The 13,712-nt window shown below is 52.1% G+C and overlaps 2 protein-coding genes across 2 annotated transcripts in view; both read left to right on the top strand.

Moving 5' to 3' along the window:
• Positions 1–11,974, top strand: part of LOC142089911 (fer-1-like protein 4) — a 40,172-nt gene extending 28,198 nt beyond the window's left edge. Inside the window, exons 35-45 of the mRNA XM_075167054.1 lie at positions 18–128; positions 571–698; positions 1,164–1,334; positions 2,128–2,282; positions 4,380–4,558; positions 5,633–5,718; positions 6,689–6,787; positions 7,051–7,292; positions 9,428–9,708; positions 10,397–10,497; positions 11,029–11,974. Of these exons, the coding sequence (XP_075023155.1) occupies positions 18–128; positions 571–698; positions 1,164–1,334; positions 2,128–2,282; positions 4,380–4,558; positions 5,633–5,718; positions 6,689–6,787; positions 7,051–7,292; positions 9,428–9,708; positions 10,397–10,497; positions 11,029–11,209 (1,734 nt within the window). The 3' untranslated portion in view covers positions 11,210–11,974. The remainder of the gene's footprint in view (positions 1–17; positions 129–570; positions 699–1,163; positions 1,335–2,127; positions 2,283–4,379; positions 4,559–5,632; positions 5,719–6,688; positions 6,788–7,050; positions 7,293–9,427; positions 9,709–10,396; positions 10,498–11,028) is intronic.
• A 1,230-nt stretch (positions 11,975–13,204) lies between these two features.
• LOC142089555 (arf-GAP with SH3 domain, ANK repeat and PH domain-containing protein 1-like) overlaps positions 13,205–13,712 on the top strand; it is a 29,208-nt gene continuing 28,700 nt past the window's right edge. The window contains exon 1 of the mRNA XM_075166150.1: positions 13,205–13,330. Within this exon, the coding sequence (XP_075022251.1) occupies positions 13,205–13,330 (126 nt within the window). The remainder of the gene's footprint in view (positions 13,331–13,712) is intronic.

The raw sequence follows: 13,712 nt of genomic DNA, 5'->3' as shown, positions 1-13,712 counted from the left end.
CAATGTCTTTTCTGCAGGGCTCGTTCTATGTCTACCCCACTGAGGAAGCAGGCACGGAGCCCAAGGTCTCCCAGGGCGTTCCAAGGAACAGACCCATCAAGGTTCTTGTAAGAGTTTACATCGTTAAGGTAAGTGTCTGGTAGTGGTGGCAGTAATGCTTGGAGGTCTGTCCCTCACTATGGACCTCCTGCCATTCTCTGCTTAGTAAATATGAGCAGTGGCACTTGTGAAAAGCTCGATGCTGGCTTGAAGGCTCTTCCAGCCCAGTGGAAGTCAGCTACATCTTGTCCATGGGGAGCCTTCTATGCTTTGTAGCTTCAGGAGGTGCTAAAAATCCAGATGGGCATTTCTCGGCTCCTCTCATCTGCCTTGAGACAGTGAGCAAGTAGGTGGGTCAACTGCTGGGGACATCGGTGGCTTGTTGAGTGGGGATTTGCTTGGGAACAAGTGCCTGTTTCACTTCTGAGGGACCTGACCCAGTGAGCTTGGGTTGTTTCAGGCCTGTGCAGTGTTCCTTGTGCAGGTTGCTCTCTGCAGCTGATGTATGGCAGTACCTCTTGTGTATTCCAGGCTACGAACCTGTCTCCAGCAGACCCTAATGGCAAGGCAGACCCCTACGTGGTGGTGACTGTGGGGCAGGAGCAGAAGGACACAAAGGAGCGATACATCCCAAAGCAGCTCAATCCTGTGTTTGGAGAGTATGCAGGAAGTTTTCATCTAGCAGGTTTAATAGGAATAGTGCAAATCTGGGGCTCAGGCTGTGGCCCAGCATGTGTGGTCTTCTATTCCCTTCTGCTGGAGAATCTTGTGCTGTAACACAAAAGTCTCAGGCATGTCTCTTGCCTCCCACTGACACAGGAGCTATAAGTGTTTTGGGTTAGGGGAGCACTCCCAAGGGCTTGATTTAATGAAGTAGCAAGCCAAGCAGCAACAGAGCATTGGAGAGCTTTTTCCCTAGCTCCAGGACCTCTACCCAAGGGCATTCCTGGAAAAGTAACTCCTTTGTTTGAACATGCACAATAAAACTGCACACACTGAACTTACGGAGAACCAAACTCTACCAGAGGTCTTTGAGTTGTCAAGTACAGTTCTTAAATGTGTAGGATGATCAAAGCAGAGCATCCTCTTTGCTAATTGCACTCTCCCCGTCTGCTTCTGTCCAGAGTTGTGGAGCTGACAGTCTCCTTTCCCATGGAATCAGAACTCACCGTGGCAATATTTGACCATGATTTGGTTGGATCTGATGATCTGATTGGGGAGACCAAGATTGACTTGGAGAATCGATTCTACAGCAAGCACAGGGCCAACTGTGGAGTGGCTTCTCAGTATGACATGTAGGTACTGGTGTGACACCTTAGGGCCATGAGATGCGTTCTTCTCGCCTACCGTTTGGGTGGGTAACAGAGCACCTCCAGTTTTGCAGGTCGGAGCATGCATCCACAGTATCATTTGAGCAGGTGCCCCACAGATTCACTACAAGTTACACTGATAGCTCCATCTCCTTTAGACTCCTACCAGCTTCCTGTGATAGCTCTAATTCCTACTGCAGACTAATATATTTTGCATATAGTAGCAAAAAATTCTTTAATGCTTTTATATTGGTGTTCTGTGAGAAAAGTGCTCACTTGACATTGATGTGATTTTGACCTCTTTCAGAAAGTAGGGCGGTTTCTCTGGCAGTAGCTAATTCTGTGAGCAGCAAGACTCATGACATCTGTTTTCCTTTGGCCTCCTTCAGTATGGATTCTCTGGTGTCTTCGGCCAATTTTCTGTAAACTTCTCTTCTCCTACCCCGTTACTGGAGAATTAGCTGTAGGCGTGGAGTTGCGTCTCCAGCACTGCTAAAACCTCTCTCCCACTTAGGAGCTGCAGCTGGAATTGCTCCTGTTGCTGCTTGGAAGCTAATGGTTCTGTGGGGTGCAAGCCTGGTTTGTTCTGGGAGAGGAGAGCTTGTTAAGCTTTTAATTCATTAAGCATTTGTGTGCCTGTGGTTTTCCCAGGGAAAATCTAAGCAGGGATCTGGTGGCATAGCCTGTGCTGTAGGGAAGGCAGGGTGTTTCATAGCCTAGGAAAAAAACCTGTTGTGTCTAAGCCGAAGATGTTCTTGATGTTCTCCCTTCCATGCAGAAACAGCTACAACATGTGGCGAGATGCTTTCAAGCCCACACAGATCTTGGATAGTTTATGCAAGAAAAACTCACTCCCTGCAGCAGAGTACAGATGGGAGGAGGTCAAAGTGGACAATAAAATATTCAAGGTCCCTCCAGAGGCTTTTCCTGAAGGTACGGAGAGCTTGGACAATGACTGCTCCCTTAAACAGCTGCGTGTGCTCAGCAGTGCACGTGCTGGTGAGGGGTCTGGGAACCCACCAACCTCTCTTCCCTAAAGTGTCCAGGCTGGCTGCCCGCACTCTGTGCCCTGCATGGCCCAGCTTTCTGGGTCACCGTGGGGAGCATCCTCGGTGCTCAGTGGCCTCTTTTCAGTGGATGATGGTGTTGTACTGGGGGAAGATGTGATCCAGGCTATTAGGTCCCAAAGTGGCTTCCCAGGCAGTGGGAAGTAAACCTGCTTGCATGGCAATGATGGGTTTGATGGCTTGTGCAGCGAGAGAAGGCGTAGCTTATTCTGGTGGCTGACACTGGCACAAAGCTGTACCTCCATCTGCTTGTGACCACTATCAGCAAGATACTGGCATCCTTTTTTTTTGGTTTTTTTTTTTTTTTTTGGGGGGGGGAGCTTTTTCAGTCTCCTTTCCTGTTTTTAGCTGGCTTTGTCCTTCAGGGATGCTGTCTGTTTCTGGTGGCTTTGGATGCCTTGGGTGACTCCCCACTGCTCCTCACTACTGTTGATTTCCTCCTTGTGGGCACCTTCTGCTTCTCCTTTGCTGTTTTAGTTTCCTCCTCACTGGTGTTACAAACCCTGAGCCAGAGCCATGCAGGACCCGGCACTTGGCCTTGTTGAACCTCATACATTGGCCTCGGCCATCGATCCAACCTGTCCAGGTCCCTCTGCAGAGCCTTCCCACCCTCCAGCAGATCAACACTCCCGCCCAACTTGGTGTCGTCTGCAAACTGACTGAGGGAGCACTCGATCCCCTCGTCCAGATCATTGATGAAGATATTGAACAGGACCGGCCCCAGTACTGAGCCCTGGGGAACACCGCTGGTGACCGGCCGCCAACTGGATTTAACTCCGTTGACCACAACTCTCTGGGCTCGGCCGTCCAGCCAGTTTTTTACCCAGCGAAGAGTGGACCTGTCTAGGCCGTGAGCCGCCAGCTTCTCTAGGAGAATGCTGTGGGAGACAGTGTCAAAGGCTTTACTGAAGTCCAGGTAGACCACATCCACAGCCTTTCCCAGCCTGGAGGAAATCAGCCTGGAGGAATCCAGCCTGGAGGAAAGGGTGGAGCAGATGTGGTCTGCTTGTGGATGGCTGGGTCCTGCAAGGCAATGCTATGTAGCCTGTAGGAAGGATGATCCCTGTGCCTGACCTGCCCAGAGAGGGGAGGCGTATGTGTACGGCCAGCTTCACTTTCTGCTCATTTCAGTGCTGCTGTTCCTCAGCTTTCTGCTGGCCTTTATGGCTTATGTCACGAAGGGGAAAGAAATCCTGCTCAGGAGAGGGCAAGGAGACTCCAAAAGCTCTTTTCCCTTTTTCTCAGGTCGCTGGGTAACTGGGAAGGGAGAAACGAGCTGCTCTCCTGATGTTCCCCTGAGAGCAGCTCTGGTTCAAACGTGGCTGCAGTTGGTGCCCCATGAACCTCTGCTGTGCTCAGGGACTGCTTGGGTTGGTTTCGATCTCAGACTGATCTCCAAAAACCTAGGGGTGGGTGGGTCATTGTGTCCTCACCTGTTCGTTCCTGCTTTTCTCCCCACCAGCAGGATTTGAAATGCCATTTGGCTTCACTGTGCCAAATGAGTCAATTAATTGTGCAAACTGTTAATTAATGGAGAGCACAGCTGCGTGTCACGGCCAAGTGACAAGTGGTGCTTTCCTGGAGCACTTCTAGGGCAAAACCTCTCATGCATGGATCTGTTGGCACAACCACAGAGACATGGGGACTTAAACTGCCCCAGAGGGTCACATTCTCCGCGGTGTCCCCTGGATCCTTTTCCCAGGGCCATAGTAAATTATTTTTTGCCCTTTTCCTCTTATTTCTCTTAGCTTGTTTGTCTTCCTGCCTACAGTTTTCTTCATCACTGCAACATATTGAACTCATTCCCTTCATCCTCGCTCTCCTGCTTCTCCCCATTTTGTTTTTCTGGGGAGGTGCTTGCCCAGTCCATCATCTTCCCTTACTTGTGCCTGTGACTAATGTCCTGATGTGGCTTTTGCCACCCAGATGCCTTCATCTTCTACCTGGCTGTGTCCTGCTGCAGAGGTCTCTGTGAGGAACAAGAGAGGAGTGGCAGATGAGAACTGGTCTGTGGATGATGAACATAAGGCTTTGTACGTCCTGCAGCACTGGGAAGAGATGCCAGGATATGGGTACAAGCTGGTACCAGAGCATGTGGAGATCCGGTCCCTGTACAACCCGGAGAACCCTGGGCTTGTGCAGGTGAGATGTGTTTCCTTGCCCAGCCTAGACATTGCTCTGGGGAAGGACCTTCAGGGCAGCTGGTTCCCAGCCCCCTGGCTGGTCCCCCGTTGTCCTTTTGTCTCCTCATCATGGCCTGAATCCCATGTGTTGCCCCTTCCTGGGTGGGCGACTGGAGCTGTGTCTGCAGATGGCTGGCCCTGCTATGAAGTGAGGACTGTTGGCCTTGGGTGTCCTTTGCTCAGATCTATCATCTAACCTCTCATAGTGCTTCTGAACACCTTTCCTCAAAGGACCTCTGTCCATAGATGTTGTGGTCACAATGCTGGTAGTCCAGAGTCCTTCCTGTCTCCTCAGGCCATGTAGCACTGCTCTGATGAGGATGCTGTGTGGGTGGCAAGGGACCTGCTCTGCCTTCTGAGCCCTGCCACCATGCACCACATGGGTGGTAGTGTCTTTGCCTGTCCCTGCCTCTTCCTGTGCTTTGTCCCCTATCACTGCTGCTTTGCTCCCCTGCAAGAGCCCTGTTCTGCCCCCCTTGGCTTCTCCCTGGAGATATGACGTAACTGCTGGCTGGAGGAGAAACATTCCTCCTCAGTTTTATGCAGTGCAGTGATCTGAGCTCAGCCATTTCAATGTCTTGCACTGAACATCTCCTGTTCCCTTGGGTACTGGAGGTCTGTAACAAAGCAAGGCTCTGCAGTCACTCTGGCTTTGGTCAGCATTGGAAACGCATTTGGGAGGGGAGGGTCAGGCCCATCACTTTTTAGTTTTCTTGGTTATGCTGAAGCATTGCATCATTGTATGCTTCTTGTGAAGACAGAGGGACATGTTTGCCTCTGTTTGAAATTAATTCAGTTCAGCAGAAATGGTTTTTCTTGGGAGCAGGGTGGGGACAGAAATAAGCAATTTTCAGTAGTTTTAATTTTTCCCCTATCTAAAATCCAGTCACAAGTCACTCTGAAGTGCTGAGGATGGAGAGAGCCAAGCACTGGCTTTCTGGTGAGAGCTTTCCTTGCAGGACCAAGCCCTTACTCCCTGAAGAGCTGGAGGTCGTCTGTCTTTTGAAGTGTCTCTGCTGTCTTTTCTTGTCAGGGCTCCTTGCACATGTGGATTGACATGTTTCCAAATGACGTCCCCGCACCGCCACCTGTCAATATCAAGCCACGACTGCCTGTCAGGTATCACTCATGGGAATGGGGCTGCGGCTGGTGAGCCTGCATGGAGGGTCACTGTCCCTTGCCGTGCCTGGTGGGATGTGCCATGGAGTCCTGCACAGGCTGATGGTCTGTGCTAGCCTGGCATGCAGCCCTCCTCTCTGCTTCAGCTCTGGCCATGGCATGGTCTCTTGGGTGTATCAGCATGGGGCATAAGCGCTTCAGCTGCACAAGTGTTTGTGAAGGGTAGGGTTAATCTCTCTAAGGCTGGACATGAAGCTGATAGAAACCCAGGTCAGAGGTACTCATCTAGCTCTATTTTGGCTAGTGGACAGATGTCCTCTGGGTGCCTGGAGAAGTGAAGTTGAAGGAGGAGATCTGCTGTTTTCAATGATCTAATGGGGCTATTGAGATGGAGGGTCCAGATTCTTCTCAGAAGTGCACATAAAAGGACAAGAGATAATGGACACAAGTTGCAGCAAGGGAAACTCCCACTGGATATAGGGAAAACATTTTCCCAATGAGAGTGAAGTTATCCTGGGATAGGGATGGAGTGACCCAGAGAGGTGCTGGGATATCCATCCTTGGAGGTATTCAAAACTCATGCAGACAAGGCCCTGAGCAATCTGATCCACTATGAAGTTAGAGCAAGAGGTTGGAGCAGAAACGGCAGAGGTCCCTTTCTGCTTAAGCCTTTCTGTGCTCCTGTGGCTAAGTGGTGCTGGGTGGGTTTCCCACGCACCAGGGCTTTGCTTTGCAAAAGCTGCCTGTTTTGACTGTGGGTGTTTGTCTTGTGGGGTTGTAGTCCCCCAGGAAGGGCTTTGTGCATGGCAGCAAGACTGGTGGGCTGTGCTTGGCCAGAGGAGCCCTGGCAGGGGACCACAGTGCTAGGAGGGTTCCAGTCCTGCTGCTCTGCCGGTGTGGGCTTGACCTGCCCTCCCAGGTACTGGGGGCAAGAGCGTGTGTCTCACTCAGCCCTGTGTCCTTCCCACAGCTATGAGCTGCGTGTGATTATCTGGAACACGGACGACGTGATCCTTGATGATGTCAACCCAGTAACGGGAGAGCCTTCCAGTGACATCTATGTGAAAAGGTCTGATGGGAACCAGAGGGAGGCCAGAGCCTGGCTGTCCTGCTCCCTGTCCTGCCCCACACCCTCCCTGCCTCAGCACGAGCTGCCCCACTCCAGTCCCCTGCATGGACTTCTGTACCCCCAAAGATGTTGGTCAGGTGTTGCTCCGGTTTGGCTCTTTGACGCTTCCTTTCCTGCTACCCCGTGGGGTTCAGCCCCTCTGTCCTTCTGCTCTGCTTTTGGGCTGGCTGACGGGGTAGGAGATAATTGAGTTTTTCCTGCAGCTGGATAAAGGGTCTTGACCATGAAAAGCAGGAGACGGATGTTCACTTTAACTCCTTGACCGGGGAGGGCAATTTCAACTGGAGGTTTGTCTTCCGCTTCAACTATCTCCCGACCGAGAAGGAGATCACCTACAAGAAGAAGGACTCTGTCTTCTCCGTCGAGGAATCAGAGTTTCGGGAACCGGCTGTTCTGGTCCTCCAGGTCTGGGATTATGACAGGATTTCAGCTAATGACTTTCTAGGTATGGTGTGACCTGCTGGAAGTGGGGTGATCTGTCCCTCACCTTGCTGGAGTATTACAGCATTTCCCCTGGGCCCCAGCTCTCTGAGAAAGGACACCAGGAGCATCAGATCAAGTTCTTCAGCTCAGCAGTCACCTGGGCTGGTTTTTCCACATGTGAGCTATAGGCAGAACCTGGAGATACGCACCTCTCCTACACAGACACGTTGAGCTTGCATGCTTGTCTCAGGGCCTTGGTGTCCTTTTTCAGGGCCTGTCATGCCACAGGACTTCCAGGTTCTGCTTCATAGAATCACAGAATCACGGAATGGTTTGGGTTGGAAGGGACATTAAAGATCAACTAGTTCCAACGCCCCTGCCATGGGCAGAGACACCTTCCACTAGACCAGGTTGCTGAAAGCCCCATCCAACTTGGCCTTGAACACTTCCAGGGATGGGGCATCCACAACTTCTCTGGGCAACCTGTTCCAGTGCCTCACCACCCTCATAGTGAAGAAGAACCTCACAACCTTTCTGATAAACTTGCTCATTTTCCCTGCTCTCACTTCGATCTGCAGATCCCAAAGACTTGGCCAAAGCGCAGCTTTCCCAGGAGCTTACATCGTGGGCACAGGGACTGGCAACCTTTGTGAGACCATTTGCACTTGAGTTCCAGCATCCCATTGCTGGGGGCTTGGAGCTCCCCAGCTGCTCTTGTACTTCCCAGTAACCAGACCTGCTGAGCTGAGCATGTAGCAGGGCCTGGCGACAAAGCTGGACTGGTGATAATTCCACCCACACTATGCTAGCACAAACGCTGCTGCTTCTCTCCTGCTTCTGCTGCTATCCCCAAGTTTGTAGCACTCTGTTCAGTTGTCCCCCCCTTCTTCAAACTTTGGCCTCCCCATTAAAAAGCAGCCCCTTTGCCCTGCTGTGTCCTGGGCAGGATAAAACTCTCTTTATTCATCAACCTTCCATGGTGTATATAAAAGGCTTTACCTCCATGAGGCACTTCCGATGGCGATTGGTTCAGCTATGCTACACAGGCACTGAAGAAAGGGTTAGACAGCAATCCCAATGATTCTTGGCATGTACAATCTCAGGAACTTCTAGGCAGGAAGGGTCTGCAGTCTTTATTGCAACCTCCTGCTCCAAGCAGGGCTAGATGCAACGTAGGTCAGGTTGCTCAGGGCCTTGTCTGGGTGAGTTTTGAGTATCTCCAAGGATGGAGATCCCAGCACCCTTCTGGGCCTCTTTTCCTGGCTGCACCATTCTCATAATTCTCGAATTTTTTTACTTGCAGCAGCCTGTATCTGTAGCCTTACGTGCTTTCATCATCCACTTCTAAGAAGAGTCTAGCTCCATCTGCTCTATAGCTTCCTTTAGGCTATGAGAGATGCGGTAAAACTTCTCCCTTGACCTCTTTTCTCTGGGCTGAACATGCATGGGCCTCTCAACCCATCCTGCTATGGCACATACTCTAGCCTTGACCATCTCAGCCACTGGACTCTCTCTAGTTAGTTGACACCTTTCTTGTGTTGGGGGCCCAAAACTGGACACCATATCCAGATGCCGTCTCACCAGAGCTGAGCAGAGGAGAACACCCACATGCTGGCTATGCTTTTGCCAATACAGACCAGTATGTGGTAAGACTGATTTTTTGCAAGGGCTCAGTGCCAAAGTAGGACAGGAGCTCCTTCCAAGGAGGACAGGGGCACAAGGCCAATCAAGGAAATGAACTGAGGCTCTTTCAGATGTAAGACAGACTTGAAACCTTCAAAGAGTTTCCCAGATTTTATAATTTTTTATTGACGTTTGCAGGAATGAGAGGGGAAGAGGAGCTTGTGAGGAAAGCAGGGTGGGACATGGTAGAGGAATGAAAATAACCCACTGTACCACACACAAACCAAACTGGTCACATCAGAGATGAGACAAGATCTGTGGCTTCTGCTTCTTAGTCTCTAACTCTTCGGCTGGTCCTTTCTTATGCTGAGCTTTAACTTCTCCACCTGGAAGTGTGCAGGACTCTGCTAGATCATTTGCAGCAGCTGGGACCTACTTGTGGTGGTGGGAGTGTGGCTGAGACAGAAAGCCAAATGGTGTGTGGGGCTGACCTCAGGATTTCACCATGAGGTGTCCTCTTCTCTGTGCCTGCAGGCTCCATCGAGCTGAAGCTGCATGACATGGTGCGGGCAGCCAAGAGCTCAGAGCATTGCACCATCAAGATGGCCAAGGAGAATGCAACACCTCGCTTTTCCATCTTCCGAAACAAGCGCATGAGAGGCTGGTGGCCCTTCATCAAACTCAAAGATCAAGAAGATGAGGAGAGAGAGGAGAGGGAGGACAAGCAGAAGAAGAAGAAAAAGAAGTGGAGCAGCTCAGTCAAACCAGAGGACATGGAATTCACAGACCCCAGTGGGAACAAGTACCTCCTGACGGTAAGGCAGGGTGCTGGCCCAGGTGAGCAGAGAGCCAGTGTTTTGCCCTGTCCTGAGTGCACGTAACCTACAGAGGCAGCAGTGACCCAGCTGCCCAGGACTTTGTGCAGCGTCCTGGAGGCTTGTCCCATCTGCTGCAAATCCAGCACTTCATCTACTCAGAAGTGCTAGCTGCAGGAGGTGTCCAACTTCATGTCTTCCTCTGAGCTTCCCATAGAGCGGTGCTCATTGAGGGGAGCAAAGCAAGAGGCACATGGCTCCCCATCAAGCAGACAGGACAGCAGCAAAAGCTTGTCCTAGGGTCTCTGCCTACCCCAGACAGGCAGGTGCCAGCTGTCCTAGGGCAGACTTGCTGCTGATGGCCCTGCTAGTGGACCGTTGTTTGTCCCCATGGGTGAGTTTTGGTCAGTGCCAGTGTGGGAGGCTGCAGGCAAATCCAGATAGCTGGGGAGCGCATTACAATACAGTGCCTTGTCTGCAAAACAGTTAGTTGCTGGCCAGGACACAGTCTCCACTGGCTGTGAAGTGAGAGACTCTGTAGCTAATGCCTGGAGAGAAAAGTTAATTGCTCTGAGCATCTGTAAGTGGAACCAGCAGAAAAGTACCCAGTCCTGGCAGGGCGTGCTGTCAGCAGGCTGGTCTGCAAAGCAACATGTGTGGCTGTGGCTCAGACATGTTCCCCCTCCAGGGTAAGGTGGAAGCAGAGTTCCAGCTGCTGACTGTGGAGGAGGCTGAGAAAAGTCCCGTTGGTTTGGGCCGAAAAGAGCCTGAACCCCTCGAAAAGCCCAAGTGAGTATCATCTGTGTTATCACCTTTAATATGGATGGACAGTGCCATGTTTTCAGCAGCTGTTTGCGTGTGGACAGGGAGCATCTGCTTGTCAGGAAGCTGAGAGCAATCAATGAGGCCCTGGGCGGTGGGGTCTGCAGGACTGGCGCTGCCAGGGCTTCCCAGAGCTCCTGGGTCCAGCAGGACTTGTGGCTGCAGCATCTGGGCCAGGGCTGATCTCAGTGAGGTACTCAAAGCAGCTATGCCATAACATTGTTTGTACAAAAAGGGCAGCTCTGGTTTAACCATACTTAGCCACATGGGTGCAGAACAGCTCTGCGGACACTGTCCTGAGGCTCAGTCCTGTTGTCTCCTGTTGTCTACGGTGCTTTCACAGGCACCGTAGTTACTGCAGCCCCTAGGGTGATCCTGTCTGGAAGCAGCAGGAAGAGCTGGTGACCAACGAGGGTGGCAGGGCACCAAAGCAGAGGGACAAATGTGCTGCTCTGTGGATTGACTCTGTGCTTATCTATTCCTCCCTTCCTGTTCCAGCCGGCCAAAAACTTCTTTCAACTGGTTTGTGAATCCCATGAAGACCTTTGTGTTCTTTATCTGGAAGCGGTACAAGAAATACATCATTGTGCTGTTCATTGTCGCTGTTCTGACCATCTTCCTGGTTCTTTTGATCTACACCATGCCTGGATACATCAGCGAGAAGATCATCAATGGATAAATGCTCTCCAGCACAGGACTACTGAAAGACAGGGGTGATTATTGCAGGAATCGAGACTGGACCAGAAAGTTTAAGGAAATCCTGCAGGTGCAGAGGCAACCTTCAGAGTGAGAGACCTGCAGAAGTGGCCTCTCTTTGGGAAGTCACATTTCATGCTAAGTACCCATGAGATGCTAAGAAACCAAGTAACCAACCTACTAAATAAGGCAAACTCCTTGAAGGACAGTTACAGCTTTGGGAAAAAAATTGTTCTTTGTGGGACTGGGGTGGGAGGATGGGAAAACGGGGTCTACTGGGGCTGTCCCCACAGTCATGGCAGCTGACACCAGCTCTTGCCATTGAGAGCGATTCTGACAGAGATGGGGACATACAGAGCCATCCATGCTCTGGCTTGACAACACTTGGCACTTCCAGGCCTGTGTCTGAAGAATTCAAAACACATTGTACGTGGGGAAGGCAGGTGTGGTGTAGGGTCCTGGTGGAGGTAGGACCTGGAAGGCCTTTGAATGGGGCTCCCCAGGGAGAAGGACGACAGAGCCAAGGTAGCCATGAGCTTCCTGCCAAGAGCACAGGAACAGCTCCTGGAGTTGGAGTCGGCTCTGGATGTGGTAGCATTTCCCAGGACACAGACTTTCTGTTTGTTACTCCTTACAAGCTGCTTAACAGCTTTTCCTGCATGTGCTGGGTTGGATTCAGGCTTGCTTCAAACTTCATTTTGGCTCTTCATTTCCACAGGAATAAAAGCTCCTTGGCTGCTCTCTCTGATGCTGCTTGTGTTTTGTAGCTGCTTTCTGGAGCCGGGGGCCAGCCTGCTGCAGGCAGTCCTCACTGATGCCCCTTCGCCCTTCTTCCCCGATAGCACAGCGCTGGGACATCAGCATGGGGTCATCAGCAGGAATCTACATTGTGGTGTTGGGCTGATGTAAATTAAATGAGACTTGTTCTCAGCAGGGTCTCTGGTGCCCCGGGGTTCCTGTCTTCTGCACGGACAAGCCCTGACATGATCTAATCTCAAGTGGAGGTGCTTCACCCTGAGTTTTGACAGGACAGATTCCTTCTGAGGGGTGCAGCAGATGATGCTCAGAGGAACCGTTGCATTTCCAAAGAAATTAACTGACAGCGGGGTTTTATAGTGAAGATGGCTGCATGATTGGCTTTTGAATGGAGCCGGAATAGAGTAAGTTTTGTGGAGAAAACTAGCTGGGCAGAGCCAGGCAGGCAGGTAAGGAGCAGGTGAGGACTCTGGCTGGACTGGAAGCCAGGTGCGAGTGTGGGGCAGACATGGTGCTCCCCCAGGGGGGCTGGAGTTCAGCTGCTGGGTGGGGACCCCAGAATGGCAAAGGGGGAGCCCTCTCTCCCCCCAGGGGACCCTTAGGCTGCAGGCGGAGCGAAACAGGCTGCAAAGGGCTCAGGTCACGTAGCGCCTGCGTGGGGCTAGAGTGGAGCCTGGGGTGCGACAGTGCTGCTCCCAGTGCTGCGTCACCCCCAGCTTTCTGCAGGGCCTGACGTGTGGGACGTTGCCTTTGCAAACGGTGCCCAGTGCACCCCAGTGGTGACCAGTGCATGCCAGTACACTTGGTGCACCTCAGCGGTGACCGGTCCGTGCCAGCAAGCTCAGTGCACCCCAGCATGCCCAGTGCACATCCCCAGGCAGGTCCTTGGCTCTTGCAGCCATGCTCAGCTACATTTTCCACCACACCACCAGGCTGGGGCTCCCTGTGACTCAAAGTGTGCTGCCTCAGGCTTCCTCAAACTATTTCAGCTTATAATTGCAGGATTTGTAGCCACGCTGCTCTGTGCCTGGGTGTGCAGGTGTGTGTCAGTGTGTGCACACTGGGGGTGTGTGTGTCTGTTCAGAGTGTGAGTGTGCAAGGCGAGGGGCTCCCTCCTGCCCTTGCTGCTGGCAGCAGCATGACCCCAGCCCCTGCCCAGACCCAGCACGACCGCGGCTCCTGCCAGCAGTTCCCCTTCCTGGCGCCACCTCACCGTGGCACCATGGCGGCCCTTATTTCGGTGTGTGACTTCATGCGGCAGGTGCAGGAGGACCTCAGGTCGCCCACCACCTCTGCCTTTGCCAGCCACATGGGCCGCTGCAAGGCCACTGCCAACAGCCTGGAGGAGGTGAGTAGGGTTGGGGCGCCATAGAGGTGCACGCCGAGGGGTTGGGGGGGCCGTCCCCATCATGGTCCTGCGGAATTTGCACCCTGATTCAGGCATCACCATATCATTTGCCACCGTGAGTGGAGAGTGGTGCGAGCATCTCTGGGTGTTTGCAAAAGCAAAGCAAAGATTTGGTGAAGGCTTGTGATGAGTCGTGGAGGCCGGGTGACAGGCATCAGTCAGTGGGGACAAGAGCAAAGGGGGAGAAGTTTGTACTTAGTACCGGGCACACACTGCGCGGTAAAGAGAGTGCAGAACCATTCAACCAGACAAGTATCAAACTAAAAATTAAAGGAAGTTCTTGGGGACAGCAGGATGGTTTCCTCACTTGTCCAGAATTAAG

The sequence above is a fragment of the Calonectris borealis genome, chromosome 17, assembly GCF_964195595.1.
Source record: "Calonectris borealis chromosome 17, bCalBor7.hap1.2, whole genome shotgun sequence".
Classification (NCBI taxonomy): domain Eukaryota; kingdom Metazoa; phylum Chordata; class Aves; order Procellariiformes; family Procellariidae; genus Calonectris; species Calonectris borealis.
The sequence above is the reverse complement of the archived record's forward strand: the minus strand, read 5'-3'. Positions and strand labels throughout refer to the sequence as shown.